Source organism: Stegostoma tigrinum, chromosome 4 (genome assembly GCF_030684315.1).
Source record: "Stegostoma tigrinum isolate sSteTig4 chromosome 4, sSteTig4.hap1, whole genome shotgun sequence".
NCBI lineage: Eukaryota > Metazoa > Chordata > Chondrichthyes > Orectolobiformes > Stegostomatidae > Stegostoma > Stegostoma tigrinum.
Window position 1 is genome coordinate 72548458 of NC_081357.1, and position 26657 is coordinate 72575114.

At 40.5% G+C, this 26657-nt stretch overlaps 1 protein-coding gene across 6 annotated transcripts in view; it reads left to right on the forward strand.

Annotated features, from left to right (window-relative positions):
- Window positions 1–26657, forward strand: part of cd2ap (CD2-associated protein) — a 222590-nt gene that overhangs the window by 53137 nt on the left and 142796 nt on the right. For 2 of the 6 annotated variants that reach the window (XM_059645412.1, XM_059645413.1), the window contains exon 3: window positions 15068–15142. The exons of 3 other annotated variants lie outside the window; for them this stretch is intronic. In XM_059645412.1, coding sequence (XP_059501395.1) covers window positions 15068–15142 — 75 coding nt within the window. Of the gene's footprint in view, window positions 1–6921; window positions 6940–15067; window positions 15143–26657 lie in introns of those variants that run through there. One more of the 6 variants, XM_048531194.1, reaches the window with a different exon arrangement.

Sequence of the window (26657 nt, forward strand, 5' to 3'; positions counted from 1 at the left end):
CTGTAGGGTGAAGTATAAATCCATCACATATGGACACATATTAAAATGCCACGGAAATTGTCATGGCTAATTTTTTAATCTACATCTTGACTGGACAACTCTGAGAAATACAACATGGAAGACAAATTTGACCAGTGCATCAGGTCTGATTTCTTAGTTCAATGCCTTGCAGGACCCATCTGGAAACAAGTTACCTTGGATCTGGTAATCGGTTATCTCATGGTTAAGGATGCTCCAGGGAGTAGAGTTAGTAACATGGGAGAATTTTGAACTATTTGAGGGAGAGCAACTCTGGTGTCAGATCACTCTCATTAACTTAAATAATGGCAATTTACAGAGGTTTGAAGAAAACTGTCTGAAGCAGGCTGGAAAATAAACTAAGCATAATGTCAGTGGAGGAGCAGATATTTCAAAGCACTCAGCAAAAATTTATTCTGGCCAATACCATATCCTTGATGAGAAGGATAAACTACCTGTGGTTTATAACCGTGTTTTGATGAAAGTATCCAAACAAAAAACAAATGCTTACAAAGCAAGGCACATCAGTGTTTGGCCAAAGGATTGTAGCAGATTGATGAAAATGCAAGAGTGAGAAAGTTGTTTTTGAAAGTAAATTTGCAAGAAATATGAAAACAGCAGAAGCTTTTACATGTATGTAAAGGGGAAGTAGCTCAAGTATATGTGGAATCCTTGGAGAGTAGAACTGGGAAATTAATAATATTATCAAAGATGTCTGAGGTAATTTGAGGCAATATTTTGCATCAGTCTGCATGGTGGAGTGCACTGTAAACATCCTAAAGACCACAGATAAGCAAATTTCCTATGTGAGGAAAGGCCTTGTAACAGGTTCTGTCACAGGAGCAAAGTATTTGACAAACAAATGGAATGAAAGACAGACAAATTGTCAGTACCCACTTAACTTTGTTTAAGGGGTTCAAAGGAAGTCATTGTCGAGGTGGTGGTGGCTTGGGTTGAATTATTCCAGAACTCATTGGATTCTGGTTGGGTACCAGTGGATTAGAAAATGGCAAATATGATGCCCCTGTTCAAGGAAGGAGGGTGGCAGAATACAGGAAACTGTATGTCAGTTAGCTTAATACCTTTTGGGAAAATGCTCGAGTCTATTTTTAATGGGAAGTAAAAAAAAAATGGCAGGACAAATAGGGGAGCTTATTACAATAAAACTTTGGTCTGGTGAAAGGGAAATCATGATGGAGCTGGCTGTATGTAAGGCATCCAAATTCACCGCCACTGTAAAGCAAAAATAAATGGGAGCCCTTGTATCATAAGCACGTAGGAAATCTGCAAGGCAATATAAATTTAAGTGTGCAAAAGCTTTGCACAAAGAGTTAAATGTAGGGAAGTGTGAGGTCATGCACTTTGGTGAAGATGATGAAAAGGCCACTGTTATTTAAATGGAGGGAGAATGCAATAAAATACAGCACAGAGGAAATCTGGGTGTTTTTATGTATGCAACACAAAATGTTAACATGCAGCAAATGACTAGAAAAATAAATAGAATTTTGTCTTTTATTGCTGGAGGGTTGGATTTTTAAAAAACTGGGAATTCTTGTTACAGTTGTAACAGCACAGGGTGTTAATGAGACCGTACCTGGAGTACTGTCTAGTTTTAGCCGCTGTACTATAGAAAGTATGTACTGGCATTGGAGGTAGTTCAAAGGAGATTCACTTGGCTGACTTTTATTTTTTAATTTGAGAGGAAAGGGTTGACTAATTGTGAACAGCTGAACAGTCAGGTTATGTTCATTAGAATTTAGGAGTATGGCGGCTATCTGAGTCAAACATAAGATTCTGATGGGGCTTGATAGGATAGATGTTGTGAAGATAGTTCCATTGTTAAAGGAATCTTGAACTCAGAGACTTACTATAGAATGACAGAAGACTCAAAACTGAGTTGTGAAGGGAATTGCCCTCAAATGATGAACGTCTGGAATTCTCTACCACAGAGATAGGGAGGTCATACCACTAAAATGTTTACGGAGGGGGTAGACGTGGTGTATTTTGTGTTTAGAAGTTGAGAAGCTGGCTTTGAGCTGGCACAAAAACTAAAGCTGAGACCTGGGGCAGATCAGCCATGATCTTGTTCCATATCTGGGCAAGCTTGATATTGCCTACTCCTACTTCTTATGTTCTTTGTGTTGTAAATAATTAATCATTCACATGAAGATCGAAAAATTAAACCCTTTCTCCAGTTAAGTTTTTCTTTGACAACTTTAGTTATGAATTTGTATCAGCAAGTAGTTTATGATGAATTTCTGGTCACCTCTGTTCTGGTCACCTTATGATAGGAAGGATGTGGAAGCTTTAGAGAGAGTGCAGAGGAGATTTACCAGGATGCTGCCTGGACTGGAGGGCAGGTCTTATGACGAAAGCTTGAGGGATCTTGGGCTTTTTTCCTTTGTAGCAAAGAAGAATGAGAGGTGACTTGATAGAGGTGTACAAGATGATGAGAGGCATGGATAGAGTGGATACCCAAAGATTTTTTCCCAAGGTGGAAATGGCTGTCATGAGGGGGCATAATTTTAAGGTGATTGGAGGAATAATTGCCCCTTGACTTGAAATTTATTGACATTAGATTCTCTTAAATGCTACTTTGATGTTAATGGCAATGTTTTGCCTTTCTGGAGCACAACTTTTACAACTGGATTTTGGCCAATACTGTACGGAGGTCAGAGGCTGAGTCAATGAGAAAATTATTTTAATTTCTTGAGTTATTTTATTTTATTGCAGAAGTGCTGCTTGAAACCACCATCAATGACTCCACTCACTTCATTGATAGAATTATTTATGTCCACTTGGATAGGTACTTTCTAAAGGGGCTTCAGAGAAATACAGCTGGTTTTTGAGTTTAATCTTTCAAGTGATTCAAGTGCTGCTGTTGTTGGCAAGGTCAGCATTTGTTGCCCATCCCTGATTTGCCCTTGAACTGAAGGCTTTATTGTAGATAGCTTAACACAGCAACACCGAATCCACTCGTGTTTGCCTCTTGCGATATGTATTCTTATAACTTTGACATTCCCAAACCATTTCAAAATCAAGTCCAAGAGGCTCCTCCTCTCTGCCTAAACTGAGAGACTCTCTTCATTTTAAACTGGGTCTACTCATTCTAGTCTGTTCCACATGCATTCATTCACCCTCTACCTCCTCACTGTGTGTGTTTCAGTGAGAAAGCATTTTTTGTTATTTTTTAAACTCCAAAGGATGCAGGGCTAACCTTTCCTCATACTCTGAATGAAGGTGTCATGTTATCAGTTGAGTAGTCATTCTCTGCATGACTTGTCATCCAATATTGCCATTTCTTAAACAGGAAGACCAAAATAGTACGATGTAATATTTGGCTGCACCAATGCCCTGTCCAGTTGCACCTAAACCTCTTTGTATATTCCATTTCATTTGCTGCCTTCGTCACTTGCTGTCCCTGCATACTGAAATTCTGAGATTCATAGATCAGAATATCAAGATCCTTAAGTATCACTGAGTTCTGCATTCTCTCTTCATTGAAATAAAATGTTATTTTCCTCCCTGCAAAAGCGGACAAGCTAATTTTCCCATGTTATATCATATCTGCCAACTTTGTGCCTTATCTTAGATTGTATGTATCCATTTGCAGAATCGTTATGCCCTCTTCACAGCCATTATTCTGACCTATCTTCATGTAGTGAGCAAATTTAGCAACATAATTGATCCTTTTCGTCCCTTTTTTTGGTCATGATTATAAGTAGTTGAGACCTCAACATGCTGCTACTTGCGAACCTGAAAGTGAACAAACTGTTTCCTATAATCTGATAGGTGCTGTATTCATGCTAATATGTTACCCCAACACCATGAGTCCTTAGTTGGCTTAATAATCCTCAATATGGCACCTATTCAAATGTCTTCCAGAAATCCAAGTACATCATTCCCACAGGTCTCCCTTAATCATATTCCTTATTCATGTCCTCAAAGAACCCAAATGTATGAATTGTACTGGATTTTCCTTTCATCAAGTCATGATGGCTGTGAACACATGGAGATTTCTCAGTGTTGTGCTACAGCCTCTTTTTCATAATGAATTCCCTATAGCAGGCGTTAAGGTGACTTAACAGTAGTTCCTGGCTTCTGACTTCCATCTTTTTCTTTACCTCATCTATTTTCTAATTTGATAGGACTTTTTCACAGAATCTGGCACAGTTTGCAAAATTAAAAGCAATCCATTATCTCAGCTGCTACTACTGGTTAAGGCTTGAGAATGAAATTGACCAGGCCCTGGGGACTTAACCTTTTTTTTGTGTGAATAATTTTCTCTGTACTCTTTGCATTGTGATTATCATGTTTTAAGGTTTTTGCATATAAATCAGGTGGGGAGTATTCCATCGCATTAGTGCCTTGTGTTTTGTGGATGGAGAACTCTGCCTCAGACTTATGAAATTCTGATTCGCTCCCTTACCTACTTTTCTTATATGGCTGGGTGAGTTCAGTTGTTGTCAAAGGTAAACCCAGGACATTGTTAGTGGTTTAGTTCAGGATTGGTAATGCCATTGATCATCAAAAGCTAATGTTTAAATTTGCCCTTGTTTGAGATGGGCATTGCTCGGCAATGACCATGGTGCAAATACTACTTGACTCTTTGCTGGTTATTGTCCATGTCTTGGTACAAACGGACAGAGGCTGCTTCAGTATCGGAGGTGTCCCAAATGAGTTTTTGTTCTGCTGTCCTTGTTTTATTTTGGAGAGTGTTGAATACTACTGGCTTGGGTGGCTGCCTGGTCCATGTTGTTCTGTATTGTGACCTTGCAGCATCTCCCTCATTCTCGTCTTGTCTATTTGGGACAAAGTGCTGGTTAGCCTGATAACTGGCTCAACCAGTGAGATGTGGACTGCTTCTCATCCAGCTCCATTTGCTGAGTTCAGGAGCTTTGTGTGCCTAATTAATTGTGGAGAGAAGGACTGTGCTGAAGGTCAGCACGGACTTGTTGGGCCAGAGGGCTTGCTTCCACACGGAATGGATTCTATGAAGGCTAACTTTAAAATACTGACACTCGGAAATTATTTGTTGCATTTTTTCTGCAAGCTTTGAGCTGTTCACTAGGTGACAAGTCCATGGACGCCAAAATGACGTATCATAGAATCCCTAGAGTGTGGAGACAGGCCCTTCGGCCCAACCAGTCCACACTGACCCTTGGACCATCCCACCCAGGCCCATACCCCTATAACCCACCTAATTTACACATACCTGAACACGACGGGCAATTTAGCATGGCTAATCCACCTAGCCTGCACATCTTTGGACTGTGGGTGGAAACCCACGCATCCAGAAGAAACCTATGCAGACACTAGGAGAATGTGCAAACTGCACACAGACAGTCGCCCAAAGGTGGAATCGAACCTGGGTCCCTGGTGCTGTGGGGCAGCAGTGCTAACTACTGAACCAACATTCCGCTCAAGGAAGGTGGGAACTCATTCGACCTGGAATGAGTAAATTTTGACATTTACTGTAGTTTACTTGGAAATGAATTTTTGTTGTTTCGGAGGCTGTCTGAATTTCTTTCACCTAAGTGTATTTGATTGAAATAAGTTAGAGGCTAATGTCTAACTTCAAATATACCTGCCACCACTTGAAATTGGTTTGAAAACTGCAGGACAATAATGCTCAGGAAATGGTGAATACATTGGGACACTTTTCCCTTGAAAACCACTGAAGACTGACAGAATGGAGGATTTTAAAGTTGTGAAGGGATTTGATCGGGCAGATGCAGAGAATTTTCACTTGGCAGAGCTCAATACGAGGGACAATTTTAAAAGTAGTGGCAAGAAATTTTAACTTGGCAACACATGAGGTCGTTGAACTGAATTGCAAAAATGCATGTGAGTGGATGGCAAATAAACAGGAGAAAGTAAGAGAAGACTATGTTGATACGCTGTCATTACAGCTAAGTTGGGGAAAAAGCCCAAGTGAAGTAAAAATACTGGTCAGAACCATTTGGGCTAATTGGCTTATTTCAATGCTATAAAATTCTGCTATATGCTTACAGGCATCTTAAAAGCATTATCTGCAATTAAAATGCAGTGTTCAAATTCAGCCAATACTTTCCCTCCCATTGTATGTGATCTTGGGTAATTATGCTTTTGTCTTTCTTTTATATAAGTCCTTTGTAATGACAAAGCAAAATCTTCTAGGAATTTTGAGCATAGTAAATGTTAAACAGTTTCTTCTCTTGCTAAGGATTATGACTGCTTGTTTAAAAAAACACTTTTTCTACAAATGAATAATTTTTTTATTCTGTCACAGTATAACGTGATGATATTGTTGTCATTGATTTATAAACAATTTATTAGTAGCTTGTTGTCATTTTTGGCTATTGGGTAGAAAGAGCTAACAGGCGTATCTGTATGACCAATACAACAGACTGTTCAAAAAACACTTGGCATACCTTTGAGCTGTAGTAAATTCCACTTGCCACGTCCACAGAGTGTTTGAAGTAGCAGGAAATTGAATTGGTTGATAGTTTGCACAGCTGTTCTGTGGAAAAAAAATAGTCAATAGGAGGGAGTGCATGTTTTTTTAAAAATATTATTCATTTTAAAGGTAATTCTGTTATACTGCTAGTGCCAAGAATGACATTTCTTTTTCTCTTGTTTTGAATGCACAGATTTTGCAGCTTTTAACCAGCTGCAGATGCCTGGCTGTGATTTATGTTGCTTGTGTGCTGTAAGAACGATGTATCACTGTGAGCTAGCAACCCCAGAAAGTGGTTGCCATAACAAACAAGAGCACCTAAGTTGGATTGATTTGCTTGTAGACACATTGGATCTGCTAAATGGAAAATACTGAGGCTTCATTTGGGGCCTTCTCATTATTTTAGAGAACGTTCTGAACTTCTAGCTTTGTTTCTTGCATTGTGGACAGAATGAAGATGTTTTGATGATTGTAGGAATATGGTATGTTGGAATTTTTTTCATTTTGTCACAAGGCATCACAGATTACCAAGCACTTGCTGTGAACTCCATTTTGGGTATAACTTTAAATCATATTGTCATAAGAAATGGAAAGATTAAGCCACTTTTTGTTTATAAATCAGCTTTTTAGATTTATTTACATTTGACAATGGAAAATTGAAATAGAAGCAAAGATAACTGAGAATTGTCATGGTCTCACACACTTGTTCTCGCCCACCACAACCACCCCTCCCCCTTCCCTACGACAAATGTGCCAGGTGTGCCTATCCAGGCTGAAAACCCTATACACTGTCTGCCTGCAATAGGTCAACAGAGCCATTTAAAGGTAATAAACTGTTTTGTAGTGGGTCATATATGCAATACAGTGTCTGACCAGCAGGCAACCCAGAATATCATTGGAGCTTCATTTTGTCACATGTTATACATTGAAGAAAGAGTGGTTCTCTGGTTCTTGAAGCCTGTGAGCTGCTGTGGCAGTATGTGGATGGTGGGGAAATGAACTAATTTACTGCTTGAGGCATATTTAAAGGGAAGGGTTTGCAGTGAAGTTTTTGTTGTCACATAGTAATTGGGATTATCTGTGCCTCCTAAGATACAAATTAAACTAAATATGAAGTGCTTCTTGTACAATATAGGCACTCTGTTAAGAGTCCGATTTATTTCCAAGTCCAAATCTATTTTACCATACAGCACCTTACACCCAGATTCAATCAAGCATTAATCAAAAAAATTCAAATTCTATAATTTTTTTCATTTGCTTGCAAGATATGGGCAGTGCTGACTAGGCCAGCATTTATAGCCCAGAGGGCAGTTAGGGGTCATCTATATTGCTGTGGGTCGAGTTATGTGCAGGCCAGATTCCCTTCACTAAAAGACATCAGTGAACGAGATGTGTTTTTCCAACAATTGACAATGGACTCATGGCCATCATTCACCTCTTTAATTCCCGATATTTATTGAATTCAAATTCCACCATCCACCCTGAAATCATTCAAACCCAGGTCCCCGGATTATTACCGCGATCTCTGGATTAATTGTCTAGCGATAATAACACCAGGCCATTGCCTCCCCTGTTTTCAATTTTCATTGAAGAAACATGGTGTGTTTTGGTGCTGTTTTCATCACTACGGTATAGCAGTTGACCAATATGATTAAAGTCTAATTTGAGCCTACGTGCAAAGCTCATTTGTGCAAGTTTAATTTTCAGTAGAAATTTTGTTTTGTTTTAATTTGTGCAGCTTTGACTTGAACATGGAGTTTAATATTTTTCAGAAATCAGTCTGTGGATAATTGTCGTGTTTCTAAGTGAAAGGTTTTTTTAAGAATGTATACAAACATAGACATTAAAACAGGGGTTGATGATTTGTTACTACTTTTGCTGATCGTCAAAAAGGTCATGGCTGTTCAGGTTGTGGTATCAATCCCACATTCCTGCAGAAATCCACTGTCCTTTGACTCCCTTGCCAGTCATGCATCTGACCACTGAAATAAATGTAAAGCACTACAGATGCTGGGGATTTGAAATAGAAATAGAATACTAGAGAAACCCAGCAGCTCTGGTGTCATCTGTGGGGGTTGGTGGGGGTGGTGGGGGGGGGGGGGGAGGGGGAGAGAGAGAGAGAGAGAAAGAGAAACAGAATAAACGTTTTGAGTATGACATGACTCTTCTTGATAACTCTGAATCTAATCGCCACTGCCTTGGAAATATTCAATGACCTTGCAGCTACCACACTGTCAAGGGAAGAGATTTCTATGGACTTACGAACCTCAGAAAATATTTATCCTCATGTCTTCAGTGGGAGACCCCTTATTTTCAAACTGAGTCTTCACATTTCTGTTTCTTTCACAAGGGAAAACGTATCACAGAAACTTAGCAAATAAGAGGAGGAGTTGGTTTTCAGTCTTTTTGAGCTGCTTCACCATTCAAAGGATCGTACCTGATCATCCAAATGAATACTTCATCCCCTCAGTCTCCCTATACCCTTTGATCCTGTTTGCTATCGCCTGCTGTTCTTAGGGTTATGAGGACAGCCATGTGGACCTCCATAGAATGAGTTCCCTGTTTAGGGCAGTTAACTCAGTCCAATCAGGGAGCCCTGGCTGACAAATAGACACAAGAGTGTCAGAGGTTCTGTTCAGAGCTGACTCTGATGGAGCTGGATCAGTGTCAAGGACTCTCCACATGTAAATAAAGGGTGACTTGGTGACAGGATACTAGCCTATGGAGTTATTTCATGACGAGGACAGAGAAAAAGCACACTCCTGAAGAAATTTATTCAGCAGTCATCTTTGAGTTGTAGTGAGCATTTCTGGCATCATGCTTTTATTTGGGAGCCATGACTTGTTTGATCCTGCTGTTGCAGACTGGGCCTAGTATATGGAAAGAATGCATTATTGTTTTATGAGCAAATGACTTTGAGGCAGATGAAAAGCAACGAGTAATTCTCCTGATGGTTTGGTGGACTTGCAGCTTTTTCAGTTATTAGGAGCCCAACTTCGCCTGAAGCACCAGATATGAAAACCTTTCAAGAGTTGACGGATTTAATAAAGGAGTGTTACAACTCTAAGCCACCTCTAATTCTGAGTCGTTATCGGTTTACCTGGCAATTTGAGAACCAGGGAATCTATATTGGGAGATTTTGAACTGGGTTAAGATGATTGGCAGAGGTATGTGACTTTGGTTTTTTCCTTAATGAGATGTTGAGGGACCATTTAGTGTGTGGGATTAGTGGTATAACTTTGTAAAAGTACCTACCAGCTGGAGCCCAACTGGACTTTAAACAGGCACTAGAACTGGCTTTTTCATTGGAAAATTGGTTGGGCCTTGGAGGCTACCCTGTGGAACTACTGCACAATGCTCTGGAGCTGAGATGACAGGAAGAGGTTAGAAATCAATGTTCCAGGTATGACCCCAGTCAGTGGAGCGTTTGCTCCCTGATTTCAGTTTATCTGTTATGCTCTGGCTCCTCTATTCTGCTTTCGGTCAAATCCAGCCTTGATGTTCAGGGCTCTCATTCTCACCTCACCTCTGGAATACAACTTTCTTTGTCCTTTTTTTTTAAACCAAGGCCATAACGAGGTCAGGAGCTGAGTGGCCCTAGCAGAACTCAAACTGGGTGTCACTGAGCAGTTAATTGCTGAGTAGGTGCTACTTCATAGCACTGATGGTGACATCTTCCACCACTTCCCTGATGATCAAATATAGATTGATGGGGTTGTAATTAGTTGGGTTGGATTTGTCCTGCTTCATGTATACAGGACATTCCTGAGCAATTTTTCACATTGGCTAGATGCCAGTGTTTTAGCTGTACTGGAAGAGCTTGGTGAGTGCAGTGACAAGTTCTGGAGCACAAAGTTTTAGTACTATTGCTGGAATATTGTCAGTTTTTTTTTTGCAGTATCCACTGCCTCCAGCTGTCTCTTAATAACATATGAAGTTAATCAAATTGGCTGAGGGCTTGTATCTGTAATGTTGGGGACTTCTGGAGGAAGCTGAGATGGATCATCCATTTGACACTTCTGGCAGAAGATCACTGAATGCTCCATCTTATTTTTTTGCCCTGAAGAGCTGGGTTCTTCCATCATTGATGTTTGGGATATTGTGGAGCCGCCTCCTCCCAGTGAGTTAAATTGTCTGGCACCATTCATAACTGGATGTGGCAGGACTGCAGACCTTGGATCTGATTTGTTGGTTGAGGCCTTGCTTAGCTTTGTCTATCACTTGCTTACGCTGTTTGCCAGGCAAGTTGTCCTGCTCAGCACTTCACCAGGTTGACACCTCATTTTTATGTATGTCTGGTGCTGCTTCTCCCATGCTCTCTTGCACTCTCCATTGAACCAGGGTTAATTTCTGGCTTGACGATGATGGTTGAGTAAGGGATATGTTGGGTCACATGGATGCACATTCTGCTGGAGTACAGTTCTGCTATTGATGGCCCACAGTGCCTCATGGACAGTCAGCCTTGAGTTACTTGATCTATTTGAAATCTGTCCCATTTAGCATGCTGATAGTGCTGTGCAACATGATGGTAGGTATTGTCAATGCAAAGTTGAGAATTTGTCTCCTGAAGGTCTGTTCAGTCGTCATTCGTAATGATAGTGTCATGGACAGATGCAACTGCAGCCAACAGATTAGTAAAGATGAGGTCAAGTCTGTTTTTTCCTCTTGTTGGTTCACTTACCACCTGCGGCAGACCCATTCTAGAGTTAGATCCTCTGTGGTCTGACCAACTCAGTCAGTAGTGCTGCTGTTGAGCCAGTCTTGGTGGTAGACATTGAAATTCTGCACCCAGAGTACAGTTTGCACCCTTACCATCCTCAGTGTTTCCTCCAAGTGTTGCTCAGCACGCACGAGTACCGATTCATCAGCCAAGGGTGACATTACACTGTAAACAGCAGAAGGTTTCCTTGTCCATGTTGACCAATGTTGAAGAATCCCATAGTGACTCCCTCCCAACTTATGTCACTGTGCTGCCTCTTCTGCTGAGTTTGACCTGCCGGTCAGACATGACCTATGCAGCAATGGTATTGTCTAGCATCGGGTCACGTTCATGGAATCAAACCTTACAATTTTAAGGCTGTTGCTTGACTCGTTTGTGAGACAGCTTTCTCAATTTTGGCACTAACCTGCAAATGTTCATAACAAGGTCTTTGCAGGGTCGACAGGACTGTTTCTGCCTTTGACGTTCCCAGTACCCAGATCGATGTGAAGTGGCCCCTTTAGTTTCCTTTCTTTGTTCAGATTTTGTCGAGTTTGATACAACTGAGTGGCAGAGTTCCTTCCATAAGGGGTATTAGTGAGGCAGACTGACCATTGACAATGGTTTTATGGTCATCAGTAGATTCTTAATGCCATATTTTAAAAATTTTAATTCAAATTCCATCATCACCCTTGGTGGGGTTTGAACTCCGGTCCCCAGAAGATGAACTGAATTTCTAGCTTGATGGCCTAATGGCATTGTCACCTTTTTAACCTTCTAAATAAAAGATGGCAACTTCTTTCCTATGATAGATATTAAGCTGACCGGTCTGTTGATTGCCATGTAATGTCTGCCCTTTTCCTTGAATTAGAAGTGTTATATTTCACTATTTTGCAATCTGATAGCACCTGTGGAGATGAAGGAAGTTTTGCAAAATAACATCACTGATTGCACTATTTCAGGAGAACTTTTAAGACCCCAGGATGGAGGCTACTGGGATGTGGAGACTTGTCAGCTTGCAGTTATAATAATTTTCTTTGCGTCCTTTCCTGGTGATTGTCATTGTTTTAGGTTCCTCTCTTTCTTTCACTTCTTGACTCTCGCATTGCTGGAATATTACTTTCATCCTCCTCTATGAGGACATGTGCAAAATACTTATTCAGTTAATCTGCGATATCGTTCATTTCCATTGTGAATTCCCCAGGCTCTCTAGAGGACCAGTGCTCACTTCATGCCTTAGAAGTGCTTACTAGCAGTGTGTATAATTTCAGCAAAGTTCTTTCATACTCCAACTTCCTCCTCGGATTTCATCTTCAATCATTCATTTCCATTCTTCATATTTCTGTCCAATCTCTCTTAATGGAATGCATCTTTTCTGAGTATTCTGAAATATCACTTTCAATATTTACTGCAGCATATCAGCTGACCGACCCCTAAAGATAAAGTATCAGTTCACTTCAGTCAATGCTATCTCTATACCTTCATTGTTGCCATTAATAAGTTTTCAATGCTAGTTTTGGACCCACTGACTGCTCCTCCAACCACCTCCAAGTTTGAGTATGAAAACTCAGTTCTGTTACGAATATGGATACTTTGACTGAGTTAATTCATTAGTCTTATCACATGGCGTGTTTCCAGATCTGCTCACTGACTCTACAATATGTTGGTATAAGGAACAATCCTTGGGAACATAAAAACATGATAGACCATGCCGACTGCTCACCATTGAAGGAGTACTCTGCACATCTGCTTCTCCTCACAAAATGGTTAACCTCTCATTGTTTCACACTATATTCCATCTGCCATGTTCTTGCCTATTCACTAAGTTGACAAATTATCATAAAGGCTATCACATTCCTACTTGGCTTTGTATCATCTGCAAATATGAAATTATTATCTTTACCTCAAGTCCAAATCACTGTGTTGAAAACAGCTGGGGCCCAAGAAGTGATCCATGTGATACCTGACTAGTTACTGGCTGCCAATGTGAGAATGACATCTTTTATTCTTACTCTCAATTTTCTGCCTGTAGGCCAATTATTAATCCATGTCAGCAACATTCTCTCTAGGTTACCCTGTAGCAACTCTGGGTGGAGTGTCCTGCAGTGATTGGCTTGTCAACATTATTTGTGGCCTTAACTTTTAGATATCGCTGTTGCACACTGATCTTGAAAGTCAGCGCAGAAGAACCCAAACATAGTGGCCACACTACATTTCAGTGCAATCCTTGACTATACGTCCTCACATCCTGCTTCCTTTCTCCCAGTTCCTCTGTCTCCTTCACACCTGTTCCGATGCTAACTTTGACAAGGGGACCTCAAATATCCACTTTGTTCCTCAACTAAAGATTTCCCAGGACTGTTGTTGACCGTCTGACCCATCTTCTGCACTTTGGCCCTCACCCTCCAGTCTTCTGACCCATGAGTGATAGGTTCCCCTTTGTCCTCACCTACCATCCCACCAGCATTCACATCCAAAGGATTGTCAGATACGGATTGGCACTACCAGATACACATTCCTATCCCCTGTCTTGTCAGTCTGCCATTCCCTCCAGGATACCCTGGTCCATTCCTCCTTGACTCCCAGCATGTCCCCCACAGCCCTGCGGTACCTTCACATGTAATTGCAGAAGGTTTAGCACTTGCCTGTTTACCACCTCCCTCCTCACCTTCCAAGGCCCCAAACACACCTTCCAGGTGAAGCAGTGCTTTACCTGCACTTCGCTCAATCTAGTCCACTGCTTTTGCTGCTCACAATGTGGTCTCCTGTACATTGGGGAATGAAACACTGACTGGGTGACTGCTTCTCAGAACACCGGCGACATTTTGGCAGAAAACGCCCTTAGCTTCCAGTTGCTTGCAGCTTTAAGAAATCAGTGTGTTCCCTGGTCAACATCCTGTTTCTGGTTTGCTGCTGTTGTCTAGCGAAGCTCAGTGTAAGCTGGAAGAACAGCATCTCACTTTCCACTTGGGACCCTGCAGCCTTCAGGTCTCCATATCAAGTTCAATAATTTTATGGCTTGAGACATGTCCTTACCACGGCCCGCACATACTGGGTCTTTTCATCACGTGAGCCATTGTTAACCCATTGTTAGCCACTGATGGGCCCCATTAGCAGCTATTCCCCTAGACCAATCATTAGCCATTCCATTTGTCGGTCCAATTTCTTTTCCCTCTCTGGATTCCATCTCTACCAATCATTTACTCCCTCCCCCATCCAGCATTCTGCAAATACCAATCTTATCCTAGTTACCATCAGTCCTGAAGAAGGGTCGCTGGACCTGAAACACTAACTTGATGCTGCCAGACCTGAGCTTTCCCAGTTGTTTCTGATTTTCAGCATCCACAGTTCTTTCAGGTTTTTTTTTGATTTGAAACCAGAACAATCACCTTCTATCACAGTGCTTAATTTTTTTGACCCAGCCTCCCATGGAGTACTTTATCAAAAACCTTGTAATGAGCCTTCCGCTATGTTTATTGGTTCTCATTGATCGATTTTGTTAATAATGTCTTTGAAAAAGTTTGAAATTTTTGAAATACTGTTTTTCCATTTGCAAACCCCAATCAAGTCTTTATGAACCAAGTGTTTATTTATCCTATTCTTTATAACAGACTGTAGCAGTTTCCTTCGTGCTGATATAAAGTTAACAGGTATCTTGTTTTCTGTTTTCTCTCATTCCCTTCATTGTGAAATGACGCTTGCTATGTTCTGATCCATTGGAATGATTTCAAAATTTCTAAGATTTTGGAAGAAAATCACCAATACATCTCTGTAGCCACCTCCATAAACACTCAAGGATGTAGTTCATTAGGTGCTGCGTATTTAGCAGCTTCTAGCCTTTATAATTTCTCCAGTGCAAGTATCTTACTAATGCAAATTTTCTGTAACTTCTCATTCTTTTTATCCAATAGGATCTTGAATTCTGGGATACATCTGGTATGTTCACCTATGAAAACAGTCAAAGTCATCATGTAGCTCCTCTGCAGGTTCTGTATTACTGTTTATCAAATCTCCAGTCTCTGTCTGTAATGGACCCACGTTTGTTTTAGCCAAATGTTTTCTTTTCATGTATGTTTGGATGCTTCAATTTAATTTTTAAAAAACTGGATTGCATTCATATTCCGTTCTCCCTTATTGGCTTCTTTGTCTTTTTTTTAGAAATCTGTAAACCTCCCAATCCTCTCAGTTACTGCTATTTTGAGCAAATAAATCATTCTTTTCTTTTAATCTTGTATAATCCTGGACTACCTTTTGTTGGCCGAAGTTAACTGACATTTGTTTTTTTTTAAACTCCGCATTCAGGCCACGCTTGTCAGACTGATTTGTCCAATCTATGCAAAGATAAAAATCATCGTGATTGCTGTACTTTTCTCAAAGGCTCCATTATTTCTTCCTGCGTGTACCATTGCATCAAGTGGTTACCAATAGTGATTACAACCTGTTAGTGACTTTCTATCTTTAACTGTGTGTTATCTCCACCCCAGCTTTGTCTTTCTATTATTTTTGTGATCTCTCTTCTAATCTGCTGTTGTACTCTTTTTGTTCTTTCTCTTGTGCCCACTGGCATTCTCTTGCTTGTGCTGTCTTTCTCCCTTCCTGCCATGTACTGAACATCATTTTCCTTGTTGCTACTTGTCTTCACAATTTACCTTTATCACATTTTCTCAAATTGATCTGTTTCCACCACTTTGTAGTCCACTGTCTGAGCCAAGAGTTTTGGATTCAAGTCCAACGTGCTGCAGCGATACATAATAGCGTCTCTGAACAGGTTAATTCGAAATTACCTAAAGCTGTCTTGAATTGTTGTCTTAATGACTTGACAGATGAGAATACTACTCCCCAACAAAGTTCAAGTGAAATCTCCCCATTTTACAGCTTCCATTTTTACCAGTACAGGTGCCATTTCCCCATGAATCAAAACCCATTTTTCCCATGCCAGTCTTCTAGATTTTGACCCATACATTTCATTTTCCTACCATTATTTAACCAATGCTAATTTGCTTGTGGCTCACAGTAGTTCATGAATATTACTTTGTGAGGTTCTGCTTTGTCGTTTTGCCCTGTGCTGTAAGTATGCCTTCAGTTCAACCTGTTTCTTAGTTCTGTGGATGTCATTGGCATCCACGTCAACCACAACCACTATCTTTCATCTCTGATTATGAGTTCCCCTGCAGGGGAAATCCTGAACCCTGGCCTGAGACAGATAATGATATTGTTGGATTTTTCACTTTCTGTTTCAGAGAATTGTCCGTTGCCCTGACTGTAATGATATCTTCTGCCAGTACACTCCTTTATTAACTATCCCCACTCCCCAACTTGAATGGTTCCCTGCACCATGGCATTTTTAGACCATTTGCTCATCCCTGTAGCAATCGCTTCTAATTGGCAGGCAGCAAGAGACTGTTACCATCTGGACATTTGCAAAGACCAAGCTGTCACTTTTACCTTTTGGCTCCCTGCACCTCCCTTACTCAGTCTCCAGGCCCTGACCACTAATCAGTTCAGAAGACCTTCTATCATCACCTGATAATGTCCAGTTAACTTCCTTGCTGCATGATGAGTTGCAACAGTCTCTGGTTGAGTCACACTGAGCTGAAACTCCATCATACCTGCACATGGCGCAAATGTCTTTGCTTTGGTTCATACCAGCGTCCAGGAACTTGTACGTTCTGCAACTTCAGCACATCAACTGCACTGTCATCTTTTCATTCTGTGTTAACTAATTGACATGTCTTATTTTGAAATTAATAAACCTTACCACTCCCATTTAGCTCCATTGTTGCTAGTCAAGTCTACTAATCCAATTAAAAACCTTTGTTTTGTTCTAAACAAGAGTTTGGACATTATACCATAGGATCAGGCAGCTTGTTTAAGTGCTCACTGTCTCATCCACTCTTGCTGACTCTTGTGTGCCTTCAGGCCCTTGCCAGATCCTTCCTGCTCTCTGACTCTGGCCGAATTAATTCTTGTTTCTTTTTGAACCTCTGGGCAACTGGGGGTGGACAATAAATGTTGGCCCAGCCAGCGACGCCATCATCCTGTGAAGGAATTTAAAACAAAAACTGCCCTCTTGCTGACTTCCATGCTCTTTTAAGAGCTCACTTGATCCTCCCATTTTGTGGAATAGTTTCTCCTTGCTAGCCATGTTGTTTCTGGTTGCTTAGGCCACTTCTGGAAGACTGTTTTGATGCTGATTTCCCTGCCATAGGAAAGATGGTGTGAAACTTGAAAGGGTTTAGAAGAGATTTACAAGGATGTTGCCAGGGTTAGAGGGTTTGAGCTGTAAGAAAGATACTGAACAGGCTGGGACTATTTTCCCTGGAGTGTTGAAGACCGAGGGGTGACCTCACAGAGACTTCTAAAATAATAGGGCATTGTTAGGGTGAATAGCCAAGGTATTTTTCCCCAGAGTTGGGAAGTCTAAAATTGGAGGGCATAGGTCAAAGGTGAGAGTGGAAAAATGTAAATGGGACCTAAGGGGAAACTTCTTTGCGCAGAGAGGTGTGTGTGTGTGTGTGTGTGTGTGTGTGTGTGTGTGTAATAAGCTGCTGAGGTGGTGGTGCAGGCTGGTACAGTTGCAATATTTAAATAACATCTCATTGGGTCTATGAATAGGAAGGGTTTAGAAGGATATGGGCCAAATGCTCGCAAGTGGGACTAGGTTAATTTGGAATATCTGATCAGCATGGACGAGTTAGACTCTGGTCTGATCCTGTGCCGTACATCTCTGACTCAATCACTGTCAATGTCCTATTGGCTCCCTCTTGTTTCCTTTTAAGTGCTTACTACATTATTCCCTCTGTCTGACTTTTGCTGTCCTTTTTAACTGCTCACCATGTACCTCACTGACTTCCATGTTTATTTTTTGACAGTTTGCCAGATCCTCATGTACCCATGTATTTTGTGTGTGGTCAGCTTGTGTTTCGCTCCAAGGGAGATTTTACTCAATTACTTCCATGGAAAGTATATTCCAGCAATTGTATGACAATTATTAAACATCAATTTGGAGTTGAAAACTCAAAAAACATTTCTAATTCAGTAACTTAACGTATTTAACTTTTATTAAGTTGACGGCATCTGTGTTGGTTTTCTGCACTAATCCTGACTTACTTTTATCTGATGTTATGTTCAAGCCTTTCTATCTGAAGGGTTTCACAAGGACATCATAAACTATCAGCACAATGTAAGTGGGATCGTGTGAGGCTGTTTAAGCGGTCAACACAGCTACTGATTTTGGAAATCAACCCTTTTATTATTCTGCTGATTATCATTTTTTTTGTGCTGACCATGTGCAAATTCTACTCAGTTTGGAATTGGCTGGTTTGCTGCTAAGCAGTAGGGTGAGGTCAAGTTCTCACTTACGGTTCAGCAGATGGGGTGGAAATCAACAGGCAAACGGAAAATCATCCATCTTTCTTAACTTGTGCTGAAAAAATCCCTGTGTCATTGTTGGGTGCTGATAAGCTTGAGGTACGATAGTCAAGCTCTTGCTGTTCCAACTAATGTTGAAAGTAAGTCAATTTGGCCTTAGGCCAATACCTTGGATGTGGAACCTTAACACAATGCACTTTCACAAGAGTAAGGAAGATAATTGGGGGTTTGTTAAGTGTAATTTGAAGAAAATTGCCATTCCTAAGATAAGTACATGGAGCTTTCTGCTTATTTTACCAAACATATTGTAAAGCAGCTGAGCAGATGCAAATGATGCCACTTAAAGATTATCAAGGTTCATTGCTGAAAATTGCAGCATAGAAGAAGCTATTTGGCCCATTGTGTCTGCAGCAACTCTGAATGTGACATGAACCTTTTGAGATAATGATCAAACCTTCTTGAATATTATGGTTTATCCAGTCCCTGCCTGCATGAGCAGGCAGCATTCCAGATCGGAACCATTTGCTATGTGTTTTTCAAGTCTTCATTACATTTGCCAGTACCTTCAAACTTGTGCCATTTCATCCTCAATCCTCTCACCTGTGGGAACTGTTATTCCAGCTCTACTTTGTCCACAACCCTCATGCTGTTAAATGCTGTACTTAAAGATCTCTTTTGCCTTTTTGAAAGTGCAGCATTTACCACCTTTGACTCCCTCTGTTACCTCCCCTAAAAGAAAAACCAGCATGTTGATTAAATACAGTTTGCATTTGAAAAACCTATTCTTGTTTTCTTTAAATTAATCTACATTTGTTCAAGTGAAGGTCTTTTTTTAAATTTTCTTATTAAAATTAATAAAGTCCCTTCTTGAAGCTTTCTTCACTTTTATGAAATTAAGGTGTAATTTATAATTCTTCAGTCCTCTAGTACCACCCCTGCTCTAAAGACTAGAAAATTACTGTCGTTGTCTCTAATTTTCTCACTCCCTCTTCATCCTTGAATGCATCGCTCTAACTTTGGTGCCTTACCAACCTTAAGTACAGATAGGGTATTTTAATACGCTTTCATCATTCTTAAACCATTTCTAGCACCAGATTTATCTGTGCTTTTCAATATGTCCTGAACAGCAGCATTTTCCTTTGTACAAAGCAGATATCAAGTATTCCTTTAATACCTTGACTATGCTTCCTCCCCTCCCTGTGTAAATCCCTTTTTTGGTCCCTAATTGACCCTCTTTCTTTATCGACTGTTTTGCTGTTTTCTGCCTGTAGAGGCCTTTAATTCCCCTGCGTGAGCTGCCAGTCTGTTTTCATAAGGTGTAGAGCTGGATGAACACAACAGGCCGAGCAGGAAAGCTGATGTTTCGGGCCTAGCTACACCTTGTCATCTCAGATTCTTCAGCATCTGCAGTTCCTACTGTCTCTGAAACTTTTTTCATACTGTTTGTTTCTTATTTGCACTTTCACATTTCCTTTGAGCCCATCTGTATTCAGGTAGATACTCTGTTGTAAAGACACACTTTCTCTTCACCTCTATCACACCTCTTTTGTAAGTCAGAGAGCTTTTGGGTTTGTTTGCACTATGTTTTTGCATTTGGAACCCTGCCTGTCATGCTCTTCAAAGGTAGTCCATGTTCATTTATCGTTTCTTTACTTGCTAGATTTTTATAAAATTCCAATTTATTTGGCCTAGAATCTATCTTATCCATTGGCTATCCTCTGGTTAATTATTCTTACTCTGCATTATTCCTGTCCTTATTCTATAACTTACTGTTACAATGATTGAATACTGTTCCATCAAGGTTCTTCTCTTAACATTTGATCTTTGACACACTTCATTCCAATGATCCATATCTAGCAATGTCTCCCATCTCAAAGAGTTGTTAAGATTCTACTGTAGAAAATTCTTCTGTGAATGTTCTCAGAATTCCAATCCTACTCTCCACTTGAGAATATTTTGCAGGATTTGGATAAATACAGCTGCTTTACAGTTCTTGCACCACTGCCATTTTAATGCTCTACATTTAGTGATGTGGGTAACAGAGGTTTGTTAGTTTTTGAAGCATTTCAATTTGTGAGATGCTCAATCTCATGGATTTTAATTCAACTCTTAATGGCAAACCATTTTTTGTTGTCAACAAAGTAGATGAGAACTATTATCCTTTGAATAAAATGGCTATAGCTGAAGCGCCTATCGACAATATTCTTGCGGTTATGACTGATCAGAAAATAAGTGGATCATAAACTTTGCTATAAGACCAGACACACGCACGCGCGCACACACACCCACATTAGGCCACTCCAACAACACAAGAAATTGGAGACCCTCCATGAGTAGACAAATTGTTCAATTCACGTTACCGTAAACATTTACTTCCCTCACCACTAGTGCAGAGAGAGAGCAGTGTGCACAGTGTTGACAATTTACTCTTGCAACTCAAAGCTCTCTTCATTGCACCTTCAACACGAAGGCCTGGACGAACCAGAAAGACCCACACATGACATACTGTCAGTTGTAAGGCCCCTTCCAGGTCTCTCTCCATCCTATCTTGGAACTGTTGGTTGGTGTAAAACTTCGAGCACTCTGTTTACTTGCCCCATTGGGCCTGCAGTGACTCAAGAATGTGGCCCACCACCTCAAGGGCATCTAGAAACGGGCAGGAAATGTTGGCCTTGATAACGATGCCCGGTTTCCTGAACATTTTTTTTAAACAAGAGGAGATTCTGCATGAAGTTTTGACTGAAGATTAAAGGCTCTGTATAAATCCAAGTTGTAGCAAACTAGTCTACTCTGGGAATTACCTCAAGCTGGCAAGTCTAAGCATTCAAGTGTCTAGCTAATAGCTTGCTGTGCTTTTTTTTAGCCTGCAAGAAGTACAATGGAATTCTTAATTGAAAATGCTCATCTCTTTGCCTTTGAATCCCTTAACAAAGATTTGAAATTTTAGATATTGGTGTATTTGAAGCAAGGACTTTGCTCAGGTAGCATGATCTGACCTTGGGGAGCAATAACTGTGTTCTGTAACAAAATATAAGACCCCATCTGAGCTTCAGAACCTAGTTTTGAGGTACATAATCCTGATTTAAATGTTTATTGATTAATGATCCGCAGATTTGTGCAATAGAAGCTAGATGCTCTGGGCATGGTGCCAGACCCTCGGGTCTCCTAATAGTTTTGGCATGAGTCAGAGCCTTTAGTTGTTGATTACTTTGTCTGGAATTTAATAGCTTGTGAAGCAATCTGTTTCATGTTTTGAAATGCAGCTATTTGTGGATCTCAATCAAATGAATCAGATGCAATCCATCGAAAAGCATGATTGCACAGTTGTTGTTTAAATTTGCATTATACACAGAGTGAAAACTAAAAATGTAATTAAACTTTGCAAATTTAATTATGCCAGTCAATTAGTTTGGTTTTTATCTGCAATGAATAAAGTTCAGTTTTTGAAATGACATATGCGTTGTATGTGATAATTTTTAATTTTTAACAGAACGTTGTGGCACTGTGCTTGTGTTCCTACCTCTGGGCCAGAAGTCCAGATTCAAGTCCCACCTGTCCCAGAGGTGTATTACAACATGTCTGAACAAGTTAAGTAATGCTTCAAAAAAGACAAAATATTTTCAGCATTGCTTACAGATTGCACTGTCAAATTCCTTTATGCTGCATTCCCATGTTGGTTGTTCAAAATAGTTTGCGTCAAGCAACTATTTCTAAACTATCTGTCTCTTTTGAGTTGGTCAAAATCTTGGAGCTGCCAATCTCTGAACATTAACTACATTGGCTGAAGAAGAGATAACGAGGTGTGGAGCTGGAGGAACACAACAGGCCAGGTAGCTTGGAGGCACAGGAAAGCTGATTTTTAGGGTCCGGGCTCCTCTTCAGAAACAAGAAGGGTCCTGATCCAAAACGTCAGCCTTGCTGCTGCTCCAATGCTGCCTGGGGTGCTGTGTTCCTTCAGCTCCACACTGTATTATCTCCACCTCCAGCATCAGCAGTTCTTACTACTTTTGGCTGAAGAAGGTTGCTTGCAATGATTATCTCCATGAGCCATTAGTGATGAATAAGAATTAGAGATTGTACAGCACCGCCCACACCTGACTGAATGCTGATGTCAATGACCAAAAACAATTAAAGTTCACTGTCTTGATACTCCTAAGAATCTTAAAATGAAACATCTTTGGCAACTAACTTCTTTCTCTGGGTAAGTGTGAGCAAGTTTCTCATCACAGTTTAAGTATGTAAATCCACTAAGCAGTTAATATGGCTAGTTTTTCACCCCCAGCAAAGACAAGAGTTCCCATGTATTTTAACATACATGGTAATTTAACATACATTTCAGAAAACTAAGAACCTACCTAAGCTAAAGATTTGACTAGTTAGTGAAGTAAGTCGTCAGGTGATTAGAAAATCCTACCAGATGCTGTGCCTTGCTTTCCAAATGCAGTTGGCAAAGATTCAAATGAAGTGCTGTTGTTAAGTCTTTGGAGTTGTGCTAATCCAAGATGCGAAATTTAAGAATAAGGGACATGCTGTTGAATTTGAACCCCTTTTCAGTTGTGTTTTTTTTAAAATTGTTTAATTCAACAGTCAGTTTTCTAGTCTTTGCTATCCTGCAATGCTCGGACATATATAAAGCACCAAAATTGGTGAAAACTGCTAAACTTTTTCATCACCAATCTTGAGCATGTCACTGATTTTCTTCTCTACATTCGACATTTCACATTTGGCAACATGGTTAGTAAGTTAATTTTTTTTTCCTGAACAGTTATGAGCCTTGTGTAATTGCTTATAACAACAACCATAATACACTGGTTATCCTGCCTCTAATTTATTATAAAATGAATACTGTATTGGGACTCACACACAAATATGTGTGTATTTTCTGTATATATAAGTCAGTGTTTGCATAGCTGGTTGTACAGTGTTAGGACAATATTGTAGCACAAACTATTTACTTTCCTCAGTGCATGGAACTTTAATTTAGTTCATATCTCTTGTGGCCTGTCATTTTAAAATAAAAATGTGCTTTTTGTGACCTACATAATGGAATATGCTCATTGGCTGTGTGTTTCTCCAATCAATAATCACCACAGGAGTAAATAACTCGCCAAAAATATGTTCTCATTCTTGACAGTGACTGTGTTTGTTCCTTCCAAACTTGCTACATTTTCACAAGGATCATTTTTTAATGTATCAATAAGACCAAGGGTTTCAATGGGTTTAAATCCAACAAAATGGGAGCAGTTAGATAGTATGGAAAGGGTCAGGTATCTAACTTCATGCATAGCAGATAAAGGACAAGTATGAAGGGGGACAGTTAGACTGAGGGTGTTGTACTTAAATGAATGCAGTGTATGAAACAAGGTAAATGAGCTTGTAGTGCAGATGAGATTGGCAGGTACAGTGTCTTATCACTGCAAGAGAATCAGGTCTGGGAACTAAATATCCCAGATACACATCCTATCGAAAGGACAGGATGGAGTTGCCTTGTTAGTAAGAAAGGAAGTTAAATCTAAAGCAGTAAACAACATTGAGTCACAAGGTGCGGAATCTGAGAGTAGAGTTGAGGAATCACCAAGGATAATAGACCCTCTTGGGAGTTATGTACAGGCCTCCAAGCAATAGTCAAGATGTCGGGGGAAAGAATCAGAAAATAGAAAAGGTGTTTAAGAAAGACACAGTCCCAATCACAATAATCTGAGGGACTTCACTGTGCAGGGGAAACTGGGAACGTCATCTGGGTGGTGGATCTCAAGAAAAGGAATTGGAAGAATGTCTAAGAAATGATTTTTTTTGACCCCATTTGCAGTAGACACCATTATGGATCAGACATTCCTGGATTTGGTGATGTGTAACAAGGCAGACTTCATTCGGCAGCTTAAGGTGAAGAAACGTTTGAAGGGGCACTGACCATAATATGATTAGAATTCACCATGCTGTTTGAGAGGGAGAAGTTGGAATAGGATATAACGATATTCCAACTGAGTAAAGATCTAAATAAACTACAAAGACATTAGGGAGGAGTTGGCCTGAGTTGATTTGGAGGGGACCCTAGTGGGAAAGGTGGTGGAGCAATACTGGCAGGAATTTCTGGGGATAGGTTAGGCAGGCACAGCAGAAATCCATCCTAAGGAAGAAACACTATGCCAGGGGGAGGTTGAGGCAGCTGTGGCTGACCAGGGAAATCGGGGACAGCGTAAAAACAAAAGAGAAAACTTAGTGATGAACAAGATTGGGAAACTTTAAAAGCCGGCAGAGAGCAACTGAAAAAGCAATGGGGTTGATGGTGCTGGTGTGAGGAGATAATGAAATATGAGAGTAAGCTAGCTAGTAATATAAAAGAAGTAATATATCTAAAAGGTAACAGAGAGGCACGAGCGGACATTGGCCTGCTGGCCAGTGATGCTGAGGAAATTGTATGGGGAACCAAGAAATGGTGGAGGAAGACGCCAGTCACATATCAGAACTTCAAGAGTCAGGGCAGAGGTGAATGTAATGACCGTCACTAAGGAGAAGGTGCTGGGGAAGCTGGAAGACCTGAAGATGGATAAATCACCCTGACCTGATGAACTTTATCCCATCATTCTGAAGGAGAGCGCGGAGGAGATTGTAAAAGCATTGGTGGTGTTCTTCTAGCAAAACACTTGAGTCAGGAGGGTCCCAGAGCACAGGAAAATGGCTGATGTAACACCCTTGTTTGAGAAGTGATCAAAGCAAGAGAAAGGAAGCTATAGGCTGGTTAGCCTGACCTTACTCGTTGTTAACATTTTAGAATCCATCATCAAGGGCGAGATTGCAGAGCACTTGGAAGTGCACGAACAATACAAGACTGTGTGCTAGCATGACATTGTCAAGGGAAGGTCATACCTGACACAGCTGTTAGAATTCTTGAAGCAATGAGCAAGTTAGACCAAGGAGAACCAGTGGACATGATCCATTTTGATCACACCTCACTGCAAATTCTGCATCAAATCTTATTGCATCTTTTCTGTTCATCCTTTTTAAATATAATCATCATAACTATCTGATACAATATGATCATGGTTAATAAGATGCTGATTACCTATGAGATAATTCTGATGCGTGGATGTATAATCACATTTTCACCCCAGTTCTAGATGTCATCCCACCAAGTAGTTCTCTTTACTTCTGTCACCTGTTGTACCACCTTGTTCCATTGCTGTCATTTGTACTACTGCTCCTGAACCCGATTCAAGGTCTGTCTGATTTTCTCTGGGCTTTTTGGCAGATTTTATATAGAATGAGAACCTGTTCTTTCAATCTGTCTTTAATATTTTCTGAAATGTTGAAGACTCATCCAATGGATGTCTACTAATTCAATTAGCTCTATTCTGCATGAAGTTGGGGTGAAGCATCCAGTATGACTGTCGAAAGGACATAGAGTACCTCCACGCACATGTTCTTCACTGTTACATGTCACATTAGCCATTTGCTTCACCTTGTGATTACTTTTATGATGCATTCTGCAGTAATTTTAACCCCAGAATGCAGTCCCCACACATTGGTGCCTCAGACATTTTAACTATAACACGTGCACACCTTGGTAAGATTTGGAAGCCATTGAGTGTAAGACTGGAATTTCACTTTTGTCAACAGCTTACGATCCACAGACTTCAACTCACTTCAACGCCTTAGCAAGTGTTGCTGTGTGCAATGTTTTTATGTATGGTTACTTCCGATTGTGACATAACTTGAGGAGATTTCGTATGGGTGGCTGCAGTGTACCTTCCAATTGATGTATGTGGGGCCCCTTCCTGCTGTCACAAGGCTAAGAGCAGCCAGAATCGTTAGCCAGAGTGAATTTTTGTTCCCCATGTCTCATGATTTTCTGCTGTAAAGATCAAGATGCAACTGCTCTTACTTACAGCTCTGATTACCATTATTATTGATACTCATTCCTTCCCCCCCAGCATTGGACCAGTGGGATGCAGGGTCTTTTCCTCTGATCTTTTCCTGCTCGTCACACTCACTTCCATTCTTTCTGGAGTGAAGCTGGGATTCTTGTGACCCCTGATTGTTCTGCCCCTCTTTTCATTCCCCCTCCCCCACCACCGACTCCAGAGGAACAGCCTTTTGGCTATTCTGAAAATAATCTCTGAAGATCCTGCC